Source organism: Rousettus aegyptiacus, unplaced genomic scaffold, assembly GCF_014176215.1.
Source record: "Rousettus aegyptiacus isolate mRouAeg1 unplaced genomic scaffold, mRouAeg1.p scaffold_m13_p_5, whole genome shotgun sequence".
NCBI classification, from domain to species: domain Eukaryota; kingdom Metazoa; phylum Chordata; class Mammalia; order Chiroptera; family Pteropodidae; genus Rousettus; species Rousettus aegyptiacus.
This window is the reverse complement of record NW_023416308.1, coordinates 6,681,916-6,706,788: the sequence shown is the minus strand read 5'-3', so window position 1 is coordinate 6,706,788 and position 24,873 is coordinate 6,681,916. Positions and strand designations below refer to the sequence as shown.

At 50.1% G+C, this 24,873-nt stretch overlaps 2 protein-coding genes across 6 annotated transcripts; one reads left to right on the top strand and one right to left on the bottom strand.

Moving 5' to 3' along the window:
* Positions 1 to 164: 164 nt before the first annotated feature.
* IQCD (IQ motif containing D) lies at positions 165 to 18,175 on the top strand. 2 transcript variants are annotated; one of them, XM_016157516.2, is made up of 5 exons: positions 165 to 247; positions 11,538 to 12,354; positions 14,795 to 15,028; positions 16,517 to 16,588; positions 17,738 to 18,040. In XM_016157516.2, the coding sequence occupies exons 2-5, from the start codon at positions 11,626 to 11,628 to the stop codon at positions 18,038 to 18,040; spliced, it is 1,338 nt and encodes a 445-aa protein (XP_016013002.2). In that variant the 5' UTR covers positions 165 to 247; positions 11,538 to 11,625. The 2 variants fall into 2 exon arrangements, with proteins under 2 accessions (XP_016013002.2, XP_036077423.1); XM_036221530.1 differs by lacking the exon at positions 165 to 247 and having other exon boundaries at positions 11,626 to 12,354; positions 17,738 to 18,175.
* A 1,632-nt stretch (positions 18,176 to 19,807) lies between these two features.
* Positions 19,808 to 24,790, bottom strand: RITA1 (RBPJ interacting and tubulin associated 1). Of its 4 annotated transcripts, none has more exons than XM_016157513.2 (4): positions 24,627 to 24,790; positions 24,131 to 24,269; positions 23,360 to 23,725; positions 19,808 to 20,852 (listed from the first exon to the last, which is right to left on the bottom strand). In XM_016157513.2, the coding sequence occupies exons 3-4, from the start codon at positions 23,659 to 23,661 to the stop codon at positions 20,345 to 20,347; spliced, it is 810 nt and encodes a 269-aa protein (XP_016012999.2). In that variant the 5' UTR covers positions 23,662 to 23,725; positions 24,131 to 24,269; positions 24,627 to 24,790; the 3' UTR covers positions 19,808 to 20,344. The 4 variants fall into 4 exon arrangements, with proteins under 4 accessions (XP_016012999.2, XP_016013000.2, XP_016013001.2 ...); XM_016157514.2 differs by having other exon boundaries at positions 24,131 to 24,205; XM_016157515.2 differs by lacking the exon at positions 24,627 to 24,790 and adding an exon at positions 24,430 to 24,608.
* Positions 24,791 to 24,873: the final 83 nt, after the last annotated feature.

Genomic DNA, 24,873 nt, shown 5'->3' with positions numbered 1-24,873 from the left:
TTCTCTTACTCGTTCAGCCCAACCCAGAGGGAGTGCAGAGTCTTTCAATTGGTAGAGGGTCAGAGAGACGGTGCCTCTGATTGATCAGACCTCAGGAGGTGGGACAAACTGAGCGGAACAAGTTATTGAATGGTTAAAAGGGAAATCAGTCAGATGCCGAGACCCGCCTTCTGACTTTGGCGGGTAACCTAGCAACTTAGGTACCACAAAGGTAACTGAGTAAAGAAAACCAGAGCCCTGCGAGCAGGTGAGTGACCAGGTGGGGAAAGACTGGGAATGAGGGGGAGATGTGGAATGGGGTCCAGCTCACTATCCTTTGGCTCCCCGAGGACTAAGGAACCCCCACCGTGATCCCGTCCCCACCTCAGGATCCCGCTCTCCAGCCCCTGCCTCAGTTTGAACCACCCCAGCGACCGCCCCAGGGACCACTGGACATCGGTGTACTCAAGCCCCTTCGCTTTTCATCTTCATGGCCCCGCTTTCTCATCCCTGAAACGTGGGGTCACGTGGAGTCACATAAGATTTAACTAATTTCGAGTCAAACGTAGGTGCTGGGGATAGTTTATAAGTCAACTCCGTTCCATCCAATGGCCACATATATTACAGGGTGAGTGAGCAATGAAAGGTATCTTACCTGAGTGAGTGTTTAAATTAGGTCATTTCGATTATGCTAATATTTGCCTTTTGTGCTAACTTTAAAACTTAACTCCTATCCCTGCCCTTAAAACGTGATTTCGTTTACAAACTTAAGACACAGATTTCGCTGTGAAGATTAAATGAAGTAAGGACCCGAAGAGATTGGCATGGAGCCGAGGCACATAGTAAGTGCTTAGTACATGGTAGTGACTTTTTTTCCTAAAACACATCCATCCCCCACTCTTCCTGCTTAAAATAACTCCAACAGTTTTCTCCAGACCCTAAATATTCACACATTCAACAAGTATTTATTGAGTAGTGCCTCTTACTTACTGGGTGCTGGAGCGGAGCAATCAATAAAAGAAACTTTATTCCTCCCCTCATGAAAGCTGTATAATGTGAGAGATAGATGTTAATCAATTACCGATATACAGGTAAATATAAAAGCATACCTGCAGAGATTCACTTCCAAGATGATGGAGTGAGGAGGTCAACAAATTCTCTTCCCAAAAAGCAATGAGGGAAGCCGTGATGGCTGAGAGACTTTCTTATCCCCTGGTCCCCCTGTAAGGCCAGTGGAAGTGAGATTCATAACCAGGATAACCAGGCCAACGAGTGAAAATGGTGGGAAAGTCAAGAGTGAAGAAGGTGTGTATTCTGAGGTCACCGTTTATGCCTTGTCTGAAGATAAAAAGTTTTTAGCTGAAGGCAAGAATCTAGCCCACCGTTCCTTTTCCCAAACTTCTCCCTGTGCTCAGAAAGCCTCAAACGGCCTTTTGATTGAAAAGAGCGATAACAAGCTACAGAGTGACAGTCACCTCCTGCCTCCAGGCTGGACGGGTTGCTCAGGGCTCTGGCTGGAGCGACCTCGGGAACACATTCCAGGTCTACAAGGCCGGATGAAAATGCTGGAGTTTTAGCTTGGGGTTTCCGCTCAGTTCGCAGTGACAAATTGAATTAAAGGGGTGAGTCCCCCCCCCCCGCCTTCTCAATTGTTGGGTTCCCCCACACACTTCCCTTTTTTCCTAGGAGAGGATTGCTTAGGGCAGTGAGGCCGGTTTACCACATGATTCGTGCTTGAACATATTATAATACTTCCCTTTGAAGAGGGCTTTTAACTCTTGAAAGGGCTTTCCCATCTATCAAATCATCCCTCCTCCACCCAGCTCCCTTTGATGTGGCTAGGACAGGTGTTGCATGCCCAGGTTCCAGAGAGATAAGGGACTTGCCCTCATTTATTCCCAGAGCCCCTGGCAGGGGCCAGTCTGCACCCAGGTCTCCTAACACCACCTCGTGAATCTGATCTCGATTCTGTAATTGATGGTGGCTTTAGATGGCACAGGTCTCAGCTTGTCAGCTAGAGCTGGGCCAGACTTGGACAAGACTTTCTTTGAACCCGGATGGAGCGCTGGACTTGAGATGGGGAGGACAGGAATTGTATAGCAGAGCAAGGTCATTGTGGTCTAGACCAGTGGTTCTCAACCAGGGGTACCCTCCCCTCACCCCGAAGGGACATTTAGCAATACCTGGAATTTCGTCTCCAGCTGGTCAGAAACTAGTAGTGGGAGAGGGATGCTACTGGCATCAAGTAGGCGAAGGCCAGGGATGCTGCTAAACTTCCTACAATGCACGGGACGGCCCCCACCCCAAAGAATGACTTGACCCAAAATATCTATAGTGTGGAGGCTGAGAAACCCTTTCCCTTCAGGCCCTGGTTAGTGCAACAGAAAGCAAAAGTTATCAAAAATCAAGATCATTTGAAATACAGAGCATTAGGGAAAGTATCTCTTCGACCTTAGCTCTCAAATAATAACAGCAGGTTATATCCTACGACCAATCTGAGGCCTTTAACTTGTGTGAAAAGCCAGCGTTTTGCATTTATAAGGTTATAATTTAAATAAATAAATAAATAAATAAATAAATAAATAAATATGTGTAGATAGATAGATAGATAGGAAGGAAGGAAGGAAGGAAGGAAGGAAGGAAGGAAGGAAAGAAGGAGAGAGGGAGAGAGAAAGAAAGGAAAGAAAGAAAGAAAGAAAGAAAGAAAGAAAGAAGAAAGAAAGAAAGAGAAAGAAAGAAAGAAAGAAGAAGAAGAAAGAAAGAAAGAAAGAAAGAAGAAAGAAGAGAAAGATAAAAGGAAAGAAAGAAAGAAAAAGTTGTGGAAGTTTGTTTTAGAAGAATTTTAAATTCATTAACTAGGAAATTCTTCCTTCCGTCTGAAATAACTAAAATGATACTATCCACAGTTGGATATAACCAGAAATAAACTCTTCTAAAGCTATACTGTAACCAAAAGAGGAATTAAAAAGCATGATGAATTAATTTGTGAGGAGGAAACCAGAGAATGGTGAGTGGTTTAATGGATCTCTGTTCTGCTCCATCACTAACAGAAAAACATGAATAACGTAGAAACCAGAAAAATTAAAAACCAATAGTAAAAAGGTGTAAAAAGTGATTCCAGGTTGGCTCTTTATAAACCCTTCTTGTAAAAACATATATACTATTTTGAGGGAAAGTACATCTTCTGTTTTAAGACATAGTCAATTGTTAATATGAACTTATATCATTTTTGAAGTCATAATAAAAGTAATAAAGCTAAACATTATTGAGCCAAGACCTCATTTTATACACACAGCAATCCCATCAAGCGCAGGTCTCATTACTCTCCCTGTTTTGCGGATGAGGAAGCCAGAGCTTAGAGAGGTAGATCGACTTGCCTAAAGCCACACTGCAAGGAAATGGTGATACACTGGGATTAAACTCCAAATTTGCCTGACACCAGAACCCGCAATCTTAATCACCATGCAACAGGCTCGTCTATTTTTCTGCTTCAGAGATGAGGGCCCAGAAGGTCAAGTGGATTCGTTCAGGGCTACAGCTGCGGCCAACCGCTGGCAGAGAGTTGTTCATTGTGACCAGCAGTTTAAAGATCTGTCCCTGGTAGCACATTCTCTCCCCAGCTCAGTCATGAGTCAGCGTCCTCTGTCTCCAAAGCCCAGGTCAACACGAGCCGTAGCCACAAAGCCGTCGCCACAGACGAGAACCTGTTAATACCTCCAGCGTTCACTGCTAAAACCCCAGCCTGGGAATCTGTTGCAAACTCCATATAATCTACAAAATATAGGGTTTTAAAAAGGACAAGAGAGGATTGGGGAATCGTTCAAAAGTAGAGATAGCAAAAACAAAAACAAAAACAAAACAAAACCAAAAAAACACGCACAACTAAACTCTGGAAAGGAAAAAACAAATTAGATTGAAATCTTTTATTTTAAATTCGAGTCCTGAGTCAAGGGGATAGGAAAACACCCATATAGGCCAAACCTTGCCCCATAGTTTTCACTATTAAGATATTACAATATTCTCTGGTTCTAACTCAGCACATAACCTAGTTTGTGAAATGACATTATCCTATTGCGCCAGCACCTCCCTGTGTGAGAAAAGCGGGCCTATTGGTAATTCTGGGTTCGCCATCTCCAGATTGAGCTACTACTATGCAACAGTTGCTTGGGCCAGCAGTCTCCATCATGAATATGCCCCTTTGCAGCCTCTCTCTCCCCGCTGTAGACTTGGAAGGCTCAGATAAAACGTACAGCATCCTGAAGAAAGCCGGACGTGTGATTTGCAGGGCCAGTGTACTCTTCCTGAGGCTAAAAGGAAAATTCCTGCTGCTTCAAAGGCACTTCCCCTTATTAACTCAGCGAGTAGGTGGTAGAACTGGAACTAAGCAACCAAGACTCCCTTACCCATTAGAGACGTCTTTGAGTTCTAAGCAGAACATGGGGGCAGGGGAAGGATGAAGCAGAGAGCGTCAGGTGTGGGGGAGAAGCGTGGGGGTGGGTGGCAATTGTACCTCTCGGAAACCTGACAGAACTGTCAAAATACATGAGATAAGCTATGCAAATTCCGAAATCCACAACATGGCTTCATTCAATCTGTAATCATACAGGAATTGCAAATTTTTCACTAGGATAGAAAATAGAAACAATGACTGTGAGCTTCATCCCTTGTGAAAACTTCTCTCTGCCATCTCCACCCCCAACAGTATTTCTTACCCCCAAACCATTCTTTCTTAGCTCGCTCACATCTAAGTGGAAAGCAGGCTTTTTTTTTTTTTAGTTTTTTAAAGTCATGGGGCATACCAGGAATGTAGCTAGGAAAGCACAAAGTCTCAATCAGAGCTAAGAACCAATCAGAAAATATGTAATTGTCTAAGAATACACGTGCAGTGAATTTTCAGTGGAAGGCTGGTACCGTTTAGTTGGATGTATTTAGTTGGTTCAGTAGTATCTGGTTTGGGAAGAGATGTACACACAGCACTGAAGTTATTTACATTGATTCCCGTGGTGAGAAGCCTGTGCTGAAGACCCTTCTTGGATCTCTCTTAATTCCAGTTACATCAATGAGAAGGTCTCAGCTTGTCGTTAATAAATTTTTTGTATATTAACCTTCTATCCTGCAACTTTGCTATAGTTGTTTAATTCCAGGAGCATTTTTGTTGATTCTTTGGGATTTTCCATGTAAACAATCATGTCACTTGCAAACAGGATAGTTGTATTTCTTCTTTCTCAATTAGTATACATTTTACTCCCTTTTCTTGTCTTATTACATTAGCTAGGAATTCTAGTACATAATTGAACAGGAGTGGTGAGGGGACATCCTTGCCTTGTCCCTGATCTTGGGAAGGAAACCTCTCATTTCTCACAGGTAAGTACGATGTTATCGCTAGCGATCGCGTCAATAAATCTAGAACCCGTCTGACACTGTAAATAGTTATTACAATATTATTGACTATATTCCCTGTGCTCGTAGATGTTCTTTTTCAAGTTTAGGAAGTTCCACTCTGTTCTTAGTTTGATGAGAGGCGTTTTGTTTTGTTTCGCTTTGTTATCATAAGCAGATATTGAATTCTGTCCAATGCTTTTTCTGCATTTATTGATATGATCATATGATCTTTTTTCTTGTTGATGTGATGGATTACATTAATTGATTCTTGAATGTTGAATCGGCCTTGTGGGCCAGGGATAAATCCCACTCAATCATGGCATATAATTCTTTTTATACTTTGTTGGATATAATTTGTGAATATTTTGTTGAGGGTTTTTACATCTATGTCCATGAGATCTATTGGTCTGTGGTTTTCTTTTCTTATAATGTCTTTATCTATTTTGGTATTAGAGTAATGCTAATCCCATAGAATCAGAAAGTATTTTTCTGCTCCTGTTTTATGAACGAGATTGTAGATAACTAGTATAATTTTCCCCTTAAATATTTGGCAGAATTCACCAGTGGAAGCATCTAGGCATGGTGCTTTCTGTTTTGGAAGGTTATTAATTATTGATTCAATTTCTGTAATAGAAACGGACTCATTTGTGTTATCTGTTTCTCCTTGTGTGAGTTTTGGTAGGTTGTGTCCTTCAAGAAATTGGTTCATTTCATCTAGGTTATCACATTTGTTCATAATATTCCTTTACTGTCATCTTAACATCCAAGGGGTCGGTAGCGATGGCTCCTCTTTCCCTCCTGATATTAGTAATTTGTCTTTTCTCTCCTTTTGTAGTATGCCGTTAACATACCACAAAAGCGGTAACTTGCTTATCTTGCTTTTTTAACAACAGAGATCTGGGCTCAGACCCATTTTTCCTGGGTAATTGAATCTAGTTAGAATGAAATCATATCAAGATGTAGATATCGTTATCTTCTACTTAAGGAAAAAGACACAGATTTTCCAGTTACGGTGGAGATATAAAGTTTTTAATGAAAAACACTTAAAATGAAAGTATACTTTAAAAAAAATAATAAGTCGATCACCGTACAACTTGGTGTATAGATTTGGCAGAAATCACAGAGGCGGCGTGCGGATGAGAGATTTGGGCAACACCGAGCTAGAACTGTCGCGAAGGCGTCTTTCCTGACCTACCAGTTCTGCTGCATGCGGTGTGGCATCAGGCTGCCCTATAATCCCCACGCCACGATCAGGCGTGAGGTGTGGCTTGGTAATTAGCTGATAATAAATCCAAAGTACGTGAATAATTGACCCAAAACCATAAAAGCCAATGAGAAATGATTCAAAGTTTACCCTAAAACCATTTAGTCAGTCACTCCTACTCGCTTGCATTCTGATAAGTTTCCTTAAGGAGAAAAAGACGGGGTGACAGCTCTCTTGGTGCAAACTGTGTCTAATCCTGGGTGTACCCCTGGGACCATGAGACCACTAGGAGCACCGTGTGGCAGGAGAAAGAAAAATGGACAAGTCATGTGTGTGTGTGTGTGTGTGTGTGTGTGTATACACATATATTTTTTACATAGATAAAACAACAAATATGAACCTTCATATGTGTCGTCGTTAAGTAGATTAAGAACCGAATCTTAAACACATCTGTTCTCCGCGTCACTACATGACAGAACTCCCAGAAACTGGACCAGCAAAGAATTATTCTATCTTTGCCATAGAAGTCAATCTTAAAATGGACAGACTGGACCAAATGGTGGTTATGGGGTACAGGCTCCTAAGCTGAAATCCCAGCTCTAACACTTACAAGCTATCGACGAATAGAAACATCCCACCTTGGTCTGCCTCCCTTTCTGTGAGGAAAAGCAGAGTTAATTTGTATAAAATTAGAACAATGTCTGGCACAGAGTAAATTCTCAAGAGTTAGCTAACATGAAACTGGCGGTCCTTAAAATGAGAATCCCCTGCCCACACACACAGTCCGGTTTTTATGACACCCTGACTTCTCCACGGACCAGTGGTGGATTTGTGCAGTAGTTGTAGGCGCTGGGTTTTCTTCCCCTTTTTTCTCCCCAGGGGGAAAAACATAATTTACTTCAAACCTTTTTTTTTTTTTTTAACATGTTCTAAGAGTAAAAGTAATAAAATATCCAACCGGCCCATTTGAATGAAGACGAGGTATAATTTGCATGATAAAGATATATTTCCATTTATGAAGTTCATCAGCAGAATTAATGACAAATAAAGGGGATGATCCAATTAAAGTTCCCCATCCATCAGCAATCTGGCTTCACTCTCAGGGCAGGAATTTTCAAAAGGAGAGGCTTGCGTTGGAAATGATTTCAATATTGAGGTGGGCGGCATTAAAAAGGACACGAAATGATCGTATTAGAATTCAAGGAAAAGAGATTCTCTGGTGATTTTTGTCATCGAAGTCAGATGCGTTCCTCCCCCCTCGTCCTAATTCCACTGGCTTTTCTCCTTGTTCACCCAAATGAGCTGTCAAGAGCTGACGGGCGTCATCATAATCAAAGAAAACAAGTTTGCCCTTTAAAGCAAAAGAAGTAATTTGGCTGAAAGCAAATTGGAAACATTTCCCATAACGTCGCATTTGCAGCCACCGCCTCTGAAGAATCCGGGCATTTTGATTTATGCCTGAGAGCTTTGGGGGACAAGGGGGAGATGTGCGTTCATGAAGCACGTTGGTCACATTCATTCCATGTGGCCATGGGGCAAAGGTCCTTCATCCACAGAGAGGAAGTCCCCGAACCACTATTTTCAAGAAATGCCTTGAAGGAATTCATGAGATCGAATGGGGAGGGGGAAGTGGGTGTGAATGAGAGATGCACGATAATGTCCTCCGCTCGGTCCTCAGCTCCCAGAGGCTCCTAATTTTGGATCCATTTTGTCCGGACAAGGAATCAAGCATCCTTAAGCCTCTGATCTGGCTGCATTTCTTCCTCGTTCTTAAGCCACTTCCGGTGTTTCGTGGATTCCCTCCCCTTTTCTCTGTTTACCCTCTGGCGTGGTGAAATGAAGACACCTTTTGTGGCTTTAGACGTCACTTCCTTCTCTCTTGCGTTTATAACTCTATCCCCAAGGTCTCCTTGGACTGTCCCGCCTCTGCCCCCCCAATCTTGCGTTGCCTGTTGCCTAGAATATTTTGTCAGCTAGGATTTTTTGATTGCAAGCAACAGAAACTGACCCTAGCTAAACAGAATGATGATGGACGAGCTGGAGAACCAGGCCTCGGAAAGGACAGCGTCCGAGGAGGTTCCGGGGATCTTAGCAACAGGGTTCAGGACCCCACCACCGGCATGAATCAGCTCCCGCTGTTTCCCGTCCATTTTCTTACTCTTCAGAATTCCCAAGAGGGAGAAAACGGGGCTCTCCGGTTGGCAGTCCCACCAAGACTGCACACAGTGGGTGAGTTCCTCAAAAGAAAAACTGGGGTGCTATCGCCTGACAGAGGAAATGGGTCACGGGAAGGCCAGAACATCCTTGTCCACTGGGCTCCACTTACGACGGCGAGAGCTCAGTGAGTTTAAAGCTGTGAGCCCTTTACCTTCCCTTCCAAACTTCCTCTCCCAATTTCCCTAGTGTCTTCGGGTCCCCACCACTTTCCCCCAGTCACCCAAACTCAAAACTGTCTTTCACTCACCAAGTCCTATTGCTTCTTTCTTCCTTCTGTCTCGTTGGCTCGAACCGTGTCCATAGCCACTTCTAACTGTACAGGTGTCTGAGAAGGTGAGTACTAAGTTATTTCCAGCCTCTACAGTGTAGGCAGGCAACAGGGAAGGAGATCGGGATGGGGGTGGTGCCTGCCGCAAAGGGCCGTAGCCTAATGAGAACCTATAATGAGAATTCGACCCAGCCCGGAAGCCCAGGGAAGGCTTTGCTCGCAGAAGTGGCACTTGGACCGAGATATGCGTATAAGGAATTAATTTGACAAGGAGGAGCGAGAACAAGACTTCGGGAAACGGCAACGGCACGTGCAAAGGCCCTGAGGTAGAACGTTTATACTATCTCGACCTACCTCTCCGCCGCCAGCCCTTTCTCTAGAAATCATCTGTACGACAGATCTTTCTCAACAATATGATTTTATCCTGTTCAAACTTTTCCTGAAATCAAAATGGATTTCAGTTTCCCACGAGGTGAAGTCCCCACTCTGACGGTGAAGGCTGGTCATCATCTCAACCTATTCTGTGGCTACAGCTTTGGCCACTTCTCCCTACGATCGTCGAGCCTTCCTGTGTACATATTTCATATCCTAAACTAGGTTATAAACTCTGGGAGGACAGGGCTCATACCTTGCATCTCTTTTATATCCCCAGGGGCTCAATCGGTACCAGAATAAATGACTACAGACATGATCTTTATTACAGGGAGCAGGAGCAGATGCAAGCAGACCAGTTAAAGAGCTCCGTAGTCATCTAAGTAAGATATTATAAGGCCCTCAAGTGGCAGCGAGGATGCCGAGAAGGAAAGGGACTAGGATCTTTTAAGGAAAGGACACAGCTAGAACAGGGCAGCGGGCTGGTTGTGGGGGATGAGGAAGAGCGGGAGGGGGGGCGTGGCACTCAGGTTTCTGACTTGAGCAAGTCGGATGGCAGGATCACTGAGCACAAAGACAAAGGATAAAGAGGGAGCAGGGTGAGGGGTGGGCATGTGGCGGAGTCCTCATGACACACAGCCGACGCTGGGCAGTAAGCATCCAGTAGGCACCTCTGGATCTTCAGCGAGGTGCAGAGACTCAGACTGGGGAATTGCCGAAGTCCCGGACTTGGGATTGTGGACTAATAATATTAGTTATTATGTACTGAGCACTTGCAATGTCCAGGCCCCGTGCCAGAAGCTTCGCATGGAAGCTGAAGATCTCTGTCTTATGGCCAACAAAGCTCAGGCTTAGCTATCCAGCCCAAGGTCCCCAAGCAAGGATCTGAACCCAGCTGGGGCTGCCGCAAAGCTGGCTGGGACTCTGAGCCATGGCGTCACGTAGGCAATATAAATTACTGATTTCTAATTGCCGCCATAGATTTTTCTGAAGCCGTCTTTTAGATAACGTTTTTTATTTTGTGAGAGTTGTAGTTTTACAGAAAAGCAGCAGAGATGGCACAGAATTCCCATACGCCCCTCGTCCAGCTCCCCCAGTAGCAAGATCTCCCGTAACCTCACTGTGTTTCTCAAGTCCATGAAATTAACATCGGTACGATGCTGTCAGCTAAGCTATCGACTTGATTTGGATTTTGCCAGTTTTCCTACTTACGTCCTTTTTTTTTTTTTTTTTCCATTCCAGGATACAACATTGCACTTAGCAGACTCGTTTGTTTGTTTGTTTGTTTGTTTGTTTAATTGTATTTTGAAATCGTGGTTCATCCCAGCCTGATCTTCGAAATCCGTACTTGAAAACCGGTGCAAACGGGCCGCGCTGGCCCGAGTCCTGGATGTTCTCAGCGCCACCATCTGCTCTGTCCCTGTTCTGCCGTTTCTTAGGCTGCGGCCGCCCCACCCCCACCCCCCACCCAGCAGGCCTCAGTGCCCAGGCTGCCTTGTCACTTGGCTCCTCTCTGGGTTTGGCCAATGAGAGGCACAGGTGTTAGACCCGAGGGTGGGAAGGAGGGAGAAGCCAGAGTATTTCTCCCCTCTCTCTGCTTCGGGCTGCTCGGGCTGCGAGCTTTTCCAGCCGTGGTCACACAGCTCCTCTGGGGGCTACAGTTACTTCGGGAGAGGAAACGGCTGTGATGCCAGCTTCCCCGGGGTGACCCTGATCCCCAGGCTTGCTCCCTCCTCCTCCCGCGGAGGCTTCCCGCCATTGACAATTGCTGGGGCGTGGGGAGCGGTCCAGCTTCCCCTGGTTGGCCTCCCAACCCTTCCATCACCTATATCACCAGGTTTCTATGTTTAAATACTCAGAATGATGTCAGCATCCCTGGTCGGCCCCTTGCCTGACACATGTGCCCAAGACCCGGATCGGCACTGGGCCCTCCTACCCTTGTGGCCCTGACACTGTCACGAAGCTACAAACTGCTTTCAGTCAGGGGTTCCGTGTCGAAGCCACAGAGCAGCTGACATGAGGTCTCCAACGTCAAGTGCACGGCTGCCGTGGCCACACCGGCCATGGCCAACGTCAGCACCATTCCGCTGAGTGCTTACTCCTTCCTCTTTTCAGGGCGTCTGGAGATAATCAAAGCCAGAGACCCATCTAGTCTGCCAACGTCTCACTCTCCCAGGACGTACAAAGGTAAAGAATCGAGAAGATGGCTTTAGACGTCCTCTCCGTGGGCCCCCTCTACCAAGGCCCTGACCTCAACAGAATAAGGATGACCGCAGAGCCATCCAAACTGCCAGCCTTCCTGCTGAAGTCCTCGGTCCCCTCTAAGACCAAACTCACCACGATCGAGACCAAGAGGATCATGTCCGTACTGGACGAGACCATCTACAAGGCGGAGCTGGCGACCCTGCTGTCATACGCGGCATCCCGTAGCGAGGGTCTGGAGGGCATGCTGGGAGAGGACGTCATGGAAGCTGTGAGAGAGCATGAGGACCTCTGCCAGGCCTTCCTGTACAAAGTCAGCTGCCTACAGGAGGAAGAAAGGCAGCTACAGGAAGAAGAAGAGTTTGAGGATGAAACATGGTTCAGAGACCGGCTCCTCTCCATACAGCTGCGGAAGAGCCACTTCCTGCCACTGAGGCAGCAGATCAGAGAATCCACCAGGAACGTCCTGAGACTCTTGCTCAGTAACCCGCAGGGCGCCAAGCTCTTGCAGATGCAGAGGCTGGGCAGAAGTGCGGAAGCGCAGACTTTTATCGACAGCCTGATGGAACTCCGGGGTTTCCTGTTTGAGAAGCTACTCACCAGTCCCATGGAAGCTAGAGAAAAGGCTCAGTTCATACAGGATATCACTAAACGGAACAAAAGGAACCAAGAGGTCATCGATGCTCTTGAAAATGAATTGGCGGAAAGCATGAAGACCAGGGATGCAGAGGTACCACTTTACAGTACGGGTCAGGTTTTGGAAGGAGTCTCACGGAGGAGCCCAAACCTTTTGGCAGTTGGTTTTTCCCCCTGACATAAAAAAGCTGTTTTCATTTATTCCACAGATATGGTTTTAAGTACTTACTAGGTGCCAGGTCTTATAAATAAGTCAACATGGTCCCAGCCTCATGGAGTTCGTGGGAGGAAAGGCAGGTCTTAAAGAGCTGATTTCATTACAGTTTTGAGAAGTACAGCAAAGGGTAAGTATAGGGTGCTATAAGGGAGTGATACAGAAGAAATGAACCGAAAGAGTCAGGGATGTTGAAGACATGATGAGAGGTGTGAGCCAAACAGGTGAGGTAGGGAAGAACTTTCCAGGCCAGGGGTAGGCAAACATTTTTACAAAGGGCCGGATAGTAAATGCCCTCGGCTTTGTGGGCCAGGCAGTCTCAGCTGTAACCGCTGAATGCAAATGCCATTACAGTGTGAAAGCGGCCAGAAACAAGTCATAAACGAATGGGCTGTGTTCCAATAAAACTGTATTTGCAAGTACAGGCAACTGGCTAGATTTGGCCCTGGGGCCCCTCGTCCCAGGTGGAGGGAGTGTGTGCGCCTAGGTCCTCAAATGGGGATAGGCCTGGCCGCTTCAGAAATCCAAAGACTCCTGGTGAGCCAGAAGGAAGGAGCAGAAACAGACCTGGAATGAGGGGCGGGGGAGAGATCACACAGGATTTGAGGTCTGATCCAGGAACATGCTCTTTATCCTGAGGGCAAGGGGTAGGTGGAAGGCGTGGGAGCTCTAGAAGAATTTTTAAGAAGGGAAATGATCCCAACCTAATCATGATAATTCGGGACACATAGACGTATTGCTCTTTACATATAAAGCCTTACAAACTCCCTGTGAGATGGCGATAAATATAGGTTTGGCGTCTTAAAGCAGAGACGCCCGAACCGATAACAGCTCAGTTAAGATGGAAACGTATTTCTCTCTAGCGGAAAAGCTGGGGCCGGGATGGGAGCCCTGCTTCGGGAAGTTGTCAGGGCTCCGGGCTCCTTCCAGCCTGGCTTCTCTGCTGTCCCCCATTGCGGGACTTCTAACTGTGGACCTAGAAGGTTGCCAAGGCTTTCCGCCGTCACGTCAACACTGGTCCAGCCATCGGGAAGGAGGAAAAGGGAAGAGGGGACTCGGTCCTGCCCTTTAGGGACAGGAGCTGGACGTAGCGGGCAGTGCGGTTCTCAGCTACGCCCAGCGGCAAGGGATGCTGGGATGGGGGGGGTGTTCTGCTGCACAGCCTTTCTGGGGAGAACAGGTCCTGGGGGACAGCCAGCCGGCGCTGCCACGGGCACGTCCACTTTCATCCCTGCGACGGGTGAGAGATTAGGCCCTGTGAAGCTATGGGCCACCCCGTCCCCATTCTCTAGCTCAGGCCGTGCCCCCTCACGGTCTCACTGATTTTGCCCTTTAAGGCGTTCATCAGATTTCATTGATAAATATTTGTGTGATTAGTCGATGACTTGATTTGGGTCTGGCTCCCCCACAGGAGGACAGGCATCTTGTCTCTTTTGTGACCCCAGTGAGCCAGGCACAAAATTGGGGTATGGTAAGCATTTGCTGGGTGACAGGCTCCTGGGTGCTCAGTCAGAGGAGGCCACTCATGGGTTAGACAGGGTGTCCCTTAGGGACCAGGAGAGGGCCCCACATGGCTTTTCTGGTCACATTTGGGTAGTGGAACTAGCTTGGGGCTTCCAAGTTGGACGGATTTACGGTCGAGTTCCATTTTTGCTAGGTGGGCAAATTTTGTCATGTCACTGGACCTCGGTGAGGGGGCGACACCAGTCAAGCATATTATGGAGTCCACAAGTAAAACTTGGCCTGCCAATAATACCGCTAATACTGCCTGCTCTAAAAGCCAACCCCTCGGGCGTGAAGTCCTGCCCACAGGATAAGCTTGCCCCAAAGGCGCCCCTTCCCTCCCTGCTGTGGGTATGCGGCAAGTGGGCGCAGACCCTCCGCAGCCCTGCTACCTGCCGACCCCAGCCCATGAGCCAGCCGCAACACCGGTGGGTTCAGAAAGGCTCTAGTGCTCGTGACCAGGCTTCCAAGCTTATTAGCAAAACAGCCCCATCCTCCTCCCCCATTCCTAGTTTAAAACAAACTGAGCAGGGGGTGAGCCGGGCCCTCAAGGGAGAGCGGGGGGCCATCCTGCAGTGTGTTTGTCTCGCTCATTCATTGCGCTGTGTCTCTACCGACGGGGCGATCCTCTGCTGTCCCAGACCTCGTGCAGGGAAATGGGGGGCAGGGTGGCCGAGAACCTGACCTCTGGATCAGACGGAGGTAGTAAGGCAGGCAGCGCGCCCCGCCCGAAGGAGCAGGCAGTGATGGCCGGCTCCTCCCATGATGATGGGTGGTCCCGTGGGTGTTAACGGAGCCTCTCCTCTTCCTGGCCCAGGTGGAGAAGGAGAACTTTGTGATCCAAGAACTGAAAAATCACCTGCACCAGGTGCTCAGGTTCTCGGAGAACAGCCTCCTTCGCACCAAACAGGAGTCAGAGAAGCAGCAGAAGGCAGACTACCGGGCCTCGCAGGCCAGGGCGGCCAAGATCCAGCAGGAGGTCCTGCATCTGCGGTCACAGTTCCACAACCTGCTCATGGAGAACCGGGAGGCGGAGCAGGCACTGAGGAAGGTGCCCCGGGAAGCAGGGAGGACGGGACAACGGAGCCACCGAGGCAGGGAAAGGGGCGGAGGGAGGTCCAGCGTGTAGGGCACGGCAGGGTTGCCGCAGCCACCCAGGGAGCAAGGGAAGCCCAGGACTGAACCAGCATCCCTTGGGAGGCAGGAGGGCGTAGCCCCAGGGACTGGGGAACAGAGAGTCCGGGTCCTGTCCTGCTGCACCTCGGCTCTGTGACCTTGGGCAAGTTCTCTAACTCCTCCGAGCCCCACAGGGGATGCCAACACTGACCTCGCTCAGGTACCCTGCAAAGGCCATGAAGGAGCGCGTGAACCTGAGTCCAGTAGCTTAACTCCCCCTGAGCCTCAGGTTTCACGCCGCGAAAATGAAAGTCTTAATGGATTGTTACGAGAATTAAATGAGATGAGAGAGAGCTGGCGCATAGTAGGTGCGCAATAAATGTCATTTCTTCATTTGCCGTCTCCCCAAGACCGAGGCCCAACCGGCGCCCAGCTTGCTTCCAAGGCCCTTCCTTTCCTCGCGAAGGGCACCCTCTCTGATGCTTGTTCCCGGTCTCAGTTTCGTGTCATGCCTCTTGTGCATCAGATGGCAGCTGTGGGCCTACTACGTGCACATAAACACGCTGGTGCACAAGTCTTGGGGGTCGCGGTGAAAGTCACATAAGAAAATTAACCAGTGGCATTTAGCGCCTTCACAGTGTTGTGTAACCACCACCCCTGTCCAGTTCCAAAACATTTCACCACCTCAAAACAAAACGCGCGTGCATGAAGCAGTTTCTCCCCACGCTGCCCACCCTCCCGCCCCCGACAGCCACCGATCTCCTTCCTACCTCTGTAGATTTGCCTATTCCGGGCACTTCGCATAAATGGAATCATGCGACACGCAGCCTTTTATGTCTGGCTTCTTTCACTGAGCATCACGTTTTCAAGGTTCGCCCATGTAGCATTTATTGGTACTTGATTCCTTTTCATGGCTGCGTAATATTCCGCAATACGTATAAGATCCGATCTTTTCAACACAGAATTAAATCCACCCAGTCGCTTCCCCTGTCCCTTACCCTAGAGTCCCCGCCCCGTCCCCTCCGACACTCCCTCTGTGGCGCACCTCTCATCCCGCCCTCCCTGGGACCGTGCGCCTCCTCGGCCACTCCGTTCCCGCCGCCCTGGCTCGATTTCCGCTCTCTAAACACCACAGACCAGTTCCCACCCCTGGGCCTTTGCACACGTTGCTCCCGCTGCTTAGGGCCAGACTGCTGGCTTCAAACCCAGGCTCTCGCGCCCATCGGCTCCTCGACCTTGGGCAAGCGAGTGAGCACGTCTGATCCTTGGCTTCCTCCTCGGTGGCACGGAGGGGAACCTACCCCGTGGAGATTCACAGGCGAGGCGTGCGAGGCACCCACGACGGGGCCGGCTGTTGTGGACAGTGCTCAGTGCTGTTTCTTGTTAATACTAGTCTTTGGATGTTTTTTTAAATTTTTTTCAGAAGAAATATAAAGTGGAGACGGAAATCGAGAACTGGATCCAGAAATACGACATAGAGATGGGTGAAAAGCAGGTATTCATCGCTGCATAAGTCTCTCTCGAGTGCATTTCCCAAGACCCTCTTAGAATGGGGCTTAGGAGGAGCCCCAGGATGGTCCGTGGTCTGCGCCAAGTTCTGGGCCTCCCCAGAGGGGTTCCTTGTAACGTGGGCCTGAAGCGGGCCCCCTCCCTCCGGGCCCTTTCCTTCGGCTCAAGGGTTTGTCTAGCTCGAGGCAGCGAGGGGAGAGGCGGGAAAGGAAGGAGCCAGAAGCCATGAGCGACTAAGAAGTGCTGAGCACTAGGACCTATGATCCTGGCTCCATCTAGTGTTCACGTCCCATACTCTCTGTTCCCTCTTCCCACCTCCCGCCCGCACCCCACCCCCCAGCCCCCCAAGCCAGGGCTCATCCCCAGTGGCCTCAGGCTTGAGCTTGCCTCCGCCCGACTGCATGAGAGGTGCCCGCTGGGACACAGCCCCCCTTATCTTTTGGAGGGTCTACGCTAGTGTCTTATCAGCTGTGTGACCTTAAGCAAGGGACTTGACCTTGTTTCTCTGGTCCCGATGGGGGGGGGGGGTGGCTTCCTGATCAACTCTGCGTCCTCTGAAAAGTCCTTTGCTTCTGGTAGATACTCGGTAAACATTAGTGGAAGAGAAGGAGGGAAACAGGTGTGAATTACGGCAGGAGAGGCTCCAGTTGCACACAAGGAAGACCCGGAGGACTCACCTGAGAGAGTTCGACTGCGGGTGTCTTTGTGAAACGGGCAGCTTCGGTGGCAGCAGCTTGCATTTTTTATGTCCCCACCGTGTGCCTGCCGCCACATCCAGTAATCCCCTCTATCTCGTCATTTCATCCCGGAAGCCGTTCCCATCCACCCCACGCTTGGGTTTGGGATTGTCCCCATGTTTCAGATGAGGAAAAAATGGAGGCTTGAAAGGTGGAACCTCTTAAGGCATGGCCAAGCTCTGAACTCACTCCGGCCAACCCACAAGCTGTGTTCTTTTCCTTGCGGGTGAAATTATTTCATTCAGGTCCCGCCGCGTCTCCCCTCCCATTCTCATGAAGGCAGAAAGGCTCACTGGTCACCGGGCCAGAAGCCCCTTTGGGAAGGGAGGGGCTGTATGCGGAGGAGGACGATGCGGGCATGCCCGACGCCCAGTGACCCCCATCCTGGCCTTCCCCAGGACGAGTACGAGGAGCTGGACATCATCCACAAGGAGGAGAAGGCCCAGCTGGAGGAGCTGAAGCAGAGGTACAACGCGCTGGTGGAGGAGTTCGCCCAGATCCGCGAGGAGCGGGAGATCATCTCCAAGAAGAAGATGGAGGCCGAGCAGGAGCTGACGCGCATGATGCGGGCCGCCACGCTCATCCAGGCCGTGTGGAAGGGCTACCTGGTCCGCTCCATGCTCAAGTCCCGGAGGAAGCGGGGCAAGGGCAAAGGGAAGGACAAGGAGAAGGGCAAGGGCAAGGGCAAGGGCAAGAAGTGAGGTCCCCTGTCCCCAGCCCTGCTTTGACCCCCGTGTACCCTTCGCGCCCCTCACCTCCCAGAGAGCAGGCCAGGGGGGGCCACTGGAATGGGGAGCCTCGGCTTCGATGCTTTTTCAAAATTAAAAACCATTTTAAACCGCATCCTACCAGTAAACCTCGTTTTACCCGGGATTGTCGTCCGCGCGCTTGTCCGTGCCCGCGGGTGCCATTTCCACGAAGAGATCTAGCAGGCCGGGTGTCAGCACATAACCGCTCTTTCCTCCAGCCGCTGTGGGGAGGCAGGCCCGGGCTGGAGCCCCCTTGGTCCCCGACCGGAAGCTGCCATTGCCATGATGGACACATCACCCACTAGGGCAGTGGGCGTGGGGGCCGGCAGAGGACTCCAGGAAAAACAGGCCGCCCTCAGCCCTTGCTCTGGGATTGTCAATTTGCTCACAACTTCTGCCCCATCAGGCGCTGTGGACACTCGGGGGGCTTCCAAGGTCATCAACCAGCAGCCTCATGTAGTACCCATGTAGTTGAACAATGTGTTTTTTCTTTTTTTTTTTTTTTAATTTATCACTGGCATTTAAAAAATCAGGGACTATCACACAGAAATCCAGCTCTCACAAAGACACCTGCCTTTCCTGGAAAAATATCGTCTAGAAACCCTGGGCCTGCTCGTCTCCCAGAGCTGAGCCACAGTGCCCGCTGGATGGCAGAGCCACAGGATGCCCCAGGCCCCGCCACTCCCGACTGTCTTCCGGACGCCACAGCCTCGTGCCCGCCGCCCCTTGCCATCACGCTCAGGCAATATATTGCCTCTCTCTCAGTCTAGTCGGGAGGAAAGAGAAGTATTTCTATTAAAACGGGGAGGGGATGAAGGCAAATGAGAGCTAGATGTGTCAAGTGAAACCGGGGAGAGAGGGAACTCATTCTCTGTGAAAGTTCTAGAAAGTTTAAACATCCTACATGTTTAAAATGCAAAGTGTTGTTGCCCAGAGTGCAGCCGGCGTGGTTCCCTTGTGGCCCGCCTGCCATGTAGGCGTCTGTGTGTGTCCCTGGTCCCAGCCACTGTGGTCCCTCCTAGACTGCTCCCCAGATGTGTCCGCTCTCCCTTTCCCCCAGGTGGGGGTGCAGACCGATGATGGGGCTTCCAGCTGGGCTCTCTGGAATCCCTGTGCTTCCCGGAGGTGCATCACGGGAAAATGGGGACAAGGCGAGGCCCCAAGCCCAGCCCCCACTCAGACCCGCCAGGATGCTGGGATTCTGGGCGTAGCTCCATGACAAGCAGCCGAGCTGGGGAGACAGGGGCACCCCACCCTTCAGGCCTCAATCCTCAGTGCTCTCCAGATGTACATGTAACTTTCTGGCCTTGAATGCCTCCATCTGCCAAGGTCCTGGTCACTATGTTTTTTTTAAAGGTGGGAAATCATATATATCATTGATCATATGATTATACCTATCTATCATCTACCTAGCTAGCTAGCTACCGGCTAGTTGTCATCTGTGTGTGTGTGTGTGTGTGTGTGTGTATGATTTTAAAACAAAACAAGAAACTATAGCCGACATTCTGAGCACAGGAAGAACCAGCCGACCCACAAGTTAGTGGGATTGGCTGAAACTGATGGGAAGAGGAGCCCCATGTTGGCAAGGCCCGTGTTCCCAAATTTCAGTCACTCACTCACCACTATCACTTCTGCCGCTTCCCGGATAAATTATGTAACTTATAAATCGACTCCGGCCTACCACTGGCCTTTATCCTTAAAAGAACTTAGCAAAAGTCATGGCTTTGGTGAGCTACTGATGTATTTCATAAATGAAAATACATGACTGGCAAAATAAAAAGTCCGCCCGCACATCACCCAGAGTCCTGTGGTCCACACACGGTGCCTGGGGAACTCCGAGGCCTCCAGACCCGGCTGGAAATGTGTCCTGAGCAGAAAGCTCGGCTTGAAGATGGGAGAAAGCAGCCTCCGTGTTGGCGACCGAGCTGTTTGTTTACACTTGTTTGGTAAGACAGTGCGTGGGAATGATGGGGGAGGTGGCGGGCCCCTCCCTGGTTGGCACTGATTACAGCATATGGCGATGACAGGCCTAGAACAGGCATCTCGAGGGGTGACCCACACTGGGGGTGGGAGAGCAGGGAACGGCTAGAGATTGTCAGAACAGAGGCGGCACTGGCCGCCTTTGATTGGCCCAGCGACACTTCTCCTAGAAGCCCCTTTTGGTCTCCCTAGAAGTCCCAGACCTGTGCCACCCTCCGAAACTGTGCCCCTTGCTTGTGACTCCCATAGGGAAACTTGATGAAAGGACTGAGAAACTCATTTCCACGGGGGCTTTGGCTTCTGGGTGGCCCCACCTCCCCGTGGGGTAGTTGGCACTGAAACACTGACCGAACGGGCCCTGGGAGTCACCAGGGGGCTCCGGAACGTCACCCCTGACGGGGAAGGCCTGGGATTCCCAGGCCCGTTTGTGTGGGGGTCACTGGTGTGTGGGCGGCCAGTGCTGGGGGCGTTCAGGTGGGTGAGAGAATGGGAACGCTCCCTCCTCAGAGGACGTGGAGTGTCTAACCCATCCACGGACAACTTCCGGGAGCCTGCCGCCACCCTGGGCTCTGTCTCGGAGGCATCGGCAGGGTGAACGGCACGCAGTGGGGTCTCCCTGGGGCGGGGCGAGTGGCTGCCCCTGGGGGTCGCTGGGGGTGTCCAGAAGAGGGTGTGGAGTTTGGCAGCATCCCCCTTCGCCATCCACGGAGCCTCCCAGCTGGTGCCCTTGGATCGGGAGCCAAACAGTGACTCATCACAGTAAGAAGGCGTGTGGCTGATCAGTCTGGCAAAGGGAAAAGAAACACAATGAGCTGGGGAGCGAACAAACTCTACGCCCTTGACCTCCACCTCACCCCACCAGGCACCTGCAGCAGCAGAGGGCTCCCTATAGATCCCAGAAGTCCCTGTCTCCCGGCCTGGCACCCACAGTGAGGCCACAGTGCCTCCTGCACCACTGCCCGCATCTTTGTTGCTTCGCCCCTGCCGAACATCCAGTCCCCAGCATCCTGAAGCTCCATTCCCTGGCAGGTGCCCCAGGCCTGGCCGATCTGCATTTTCCACCCTCCTGGCCATACTGATCGGTTCAGTAATGGCCACAGGTCCCATTCTGTCCAGTGAGAGAGCGCCTGCTACAGGACCTTTGCTGAAAGTACCAGGAAAGAGATGTTCTTCTGCCACCTGGCAGATATAAGGACAAACGGCTGGTGGCCATCTCACCTGGAATGTGGGGGGCAACGCTGCGCAAAAATGGAGACAGAATCCCAGTGAGAGTTTGAGTCCCTGTTATATGAGCCCCAAATGCCCTTTTCCTGCTAAAGTCAGTTTGGTTAAGTTTTCTGTCACTTGCAACCAAGAGAGTCCAGGTTAATATAATCTTAGTCTTTTATAACCTTCGCTTTTTCTTTCACTCACGACTTTTCCCTTTTCCTAGTGACCTCGTCAACCAAACCCTTTGCAGGCCAATGACCCTTCCCACTTTGAAACTGTATTTGAAATTGCACAGCCCAGCGCAGGGCACTCAGTTTAAATTTGTTATAAAGCTGACCTGGCCTCCCCACCAGAGAAGCTGTTGAAATTCTTGAATATTTACTGATGGCTTTTCAGGGGCAGGCCCTGGACTCAGCATGTCACGTGCATTATCTAATTATTTCCCACGACATCCACAGGAGGGGGATATCGATAATCCCATTTTACAGATAGGAAAACTAAGGCATAGGGCGGGTAAGGCCCCACAGCAAGGAGGTAACAGAGCAAGATTCAAACCCAGCCTGGTCTAAGGATCCAAACTCTTGATGAGTAAATCAGACAGGCAGGCTTTCTAGGCCTCTCACCTTTGATCAGAGTCGGTCAGCACTTATTCCCAAACTCTGAGTCTTTGAAAAGTCAGCCTTTTTGCCACTCGCTTTAACTGCTCGAACCACATCTAGCTGAAGCTCGTGTCTGTCCGGTGCCACAGTTTTTGCTCAGTAGCATCTCTACGTCTTATGCGCCTTCTTCGCTTGACACCCTCTACTTGTCAGCATCCAGCACAAAACTGCATCCTCCGAGAGAGCGTGGGGAGGACTGTCACCTCCCTTATTGTGGACACTGGACCTCTGTTAAGGCGACCCGCTTTTACATCAGCGTCTTCGGCCATGCTGTGAGTGTCAGTGCTGCTAACGTGGACCTGACCCTGCCTTGCGGTCCACAGAACCTGTCAGTGCATCGCTCTCAATCTGACGTGATAATAATGACTCTTGCTTTTCTCTTACCGACTTTTAACTCCTTAAATAGGCAAAATTCCTTTTTCTTGATTAACGTACGTCCCTCCTGGCTCAGAATGAATCCTAAATGTGAATGGCTAGTTGTTATGGACTGAATTGTGTCCTCCCCAAATTCATACTTAATTTTAAAGAGGTAATGAATGCTAAATGAGATCATGAACGCGGGGCCCTAATCCAACAGGAATGGTGTCCCTCTAAGCAGAGATACCAGGAGTGTACGCACTCACAGAGCAAAGGCCATGTGAGGAGGACACAGGGACAAGGGGAACATCTGTAAGCCAAGGAGAAGTTTCAGGAGAAACCAATCCCACTGGCACCCTGATCTTGGATTTTGAGTCTCCAGAACTGTGGAAAATATAAATTTCTGTTGTTTAAGCCCCCAGTCTATGGTATTTTGTTACGGCAGCCATAACTAATTAACATACTGGTGTCTTTGTCCAAACCACTGATAACAATAAACAAAATAGAGCCCTGTGCCCCGCCACAAGACACCTCCTTGCAGGCTGATATTAATCTGAAACTATCCAAATAATTGAATCCTAACCTAATTTCTTTATAACTATTAGTATCAGCTCCCGTTTTTCTAATTTGTTCATGAAAATGCAGCAAGAACCATTTTCAAAATGACTTGCTGAAATTCAGAACCATCCCATTTATGTCATTTCATGGATCAACCACACTAATAACCTCATGCAAATTGCTCTGTGATCTTGGGCAAACCCTGACCTTTCTGGGCCTGTGATGCCTGGCCTGTGACATTTCGGGATGGGTACTCCACCATCACCACCATCATCACTACCATTTATCAAGAGCTTCCTGAGTGTCAGCTTACTGTGCTAAGCACTGTAGACATCTCATCTTATTTAATTCTCTCAATGATCCCCTTAGGTCCCATTTTCCCCATGAGGAAACAGCGGCTCAGAGAGGTCAAGATGCTTGCCCAAGGTCACACAGCATGTGAACAGCAGCGTTCTAACAGGTGGCTACACTGAGTGCAGAAGTACATCTCCCCATCCTGTTATGTTACCTGTATTTGTTCTTCTTCCTTGGTGTGAGAGTCGGGGTACTGCCCCTGGAGGAGGTGGTCTCGCTGCTCCTGTTGGCCTCGGAGGCCCGTGAGGCGTCTGTGCTTACTCCTTTGGTTCTGTTGGCCTTCTCTACCCAGGGTGGGTCAAAGTCCGGCGGTGTGGGCCGGGGGCCCGCAGGGCTGCCAAATAAAGTCTCATCCACGTATGATGCCCTAGCCTTGACCTGACAGCCCCTCCGGCAGCGGTGTGGATGATGGAGGGTCTGCATCCCACTGATGGCCAGCTCCACGGGGGTCTTCATGCTGCCCGTGGTCCCAAGTAACAGTGGGTGTGCTGGGCCCACCGGGTCCTGCCTCCAGGCCTCCCTGTGAAAGAGGGTCAAGGTGCCACCCCCCTGTCATTGGCAGTGCCAGCAGAGAAAGACTGGCAGTCTCTACAGTCCCCATCCCAAAGGCAAAAGGGTCAGGTTCTCACTCAAGCAGCCCTCCTCAAAGTGGAACTGTCAACCACAGGGGACATTGCAGAAATTTGTTGACTTTTAGTTGTCACAGTGATGGGGAGAGGAGTACCACTGGCAAATATTTAATGAATATGCACTTCTAGCATACAGTGTGTACTCAATAAATATTTATAGAACGCTAAGGGGATGGAGCAGAGATGATGCTCATTTTGGGACCAACTGGAAAACAAAGTATGAGGGGGGGCAGGTACCTATACCCTGTGTTTATTTATGGAGCAGGAATAATAACCAGTTACGATCTCGTGCCTACCTTGTGCAAAGAGCTTTAGAAGCATTGTCTCAGTTAATCCTCTCAATAGTCCTGTGGAGTAGCTTTATGTCTATTCTACAGATGAAAAAATTGAGGCTTCAAAAGGTGAAGTCACATGTGTTAAGTTATACCTATAGAGCTAAAACAGAAAACGCAGAATTTGAACCTGAAAGGAGTCTGGAGCTTGTGCACTTGACCATTATATTATAGGGGGGGGTCATGACCCCCCAAATCTGTCCCACATGCCCCGATCCCCAAGTCGATGTCCCAGGTCCCTGCATTCTTGAGTTATTTCCTACCTGAGCACCTTGGCTCCCGGACGTAGGCTGTACCCTCAGTGCCTCCTCCCCACCGGGTCCAGACCCCTCTGCGGGGATGCCTGAGCATCCGAGGTGCATCCATGATCCTAGTGTATCTGGAGCCCAGAATCCCGGGGCCCGAGACCCCAGGCCGCTCAGGCGGTGCCCCGCCCCCGGCACCGCGCGGACTGACTCACCCGGGGCAGCCGGGCCCTAGCGACGTGTGCTCCGCGCGCGCATCAAACAGCAACCGGCCACCAGCCAGAGGCAGGGTGACGCGGCCGGAACCATTCGCCACCGGGGTGGGGGGCGCCGTTCCGGACGCGCCCGGAGCTCCCCAAAGCCGCTGCGAGGGGCCTCTCGCGCCGGCCCGGGGACTCGGGTGCGTGTGCGCGCGCTCCCAGCCTCCCGGGGCTGCGCGCGCGGAGGGCGCGCGGCCGGGGC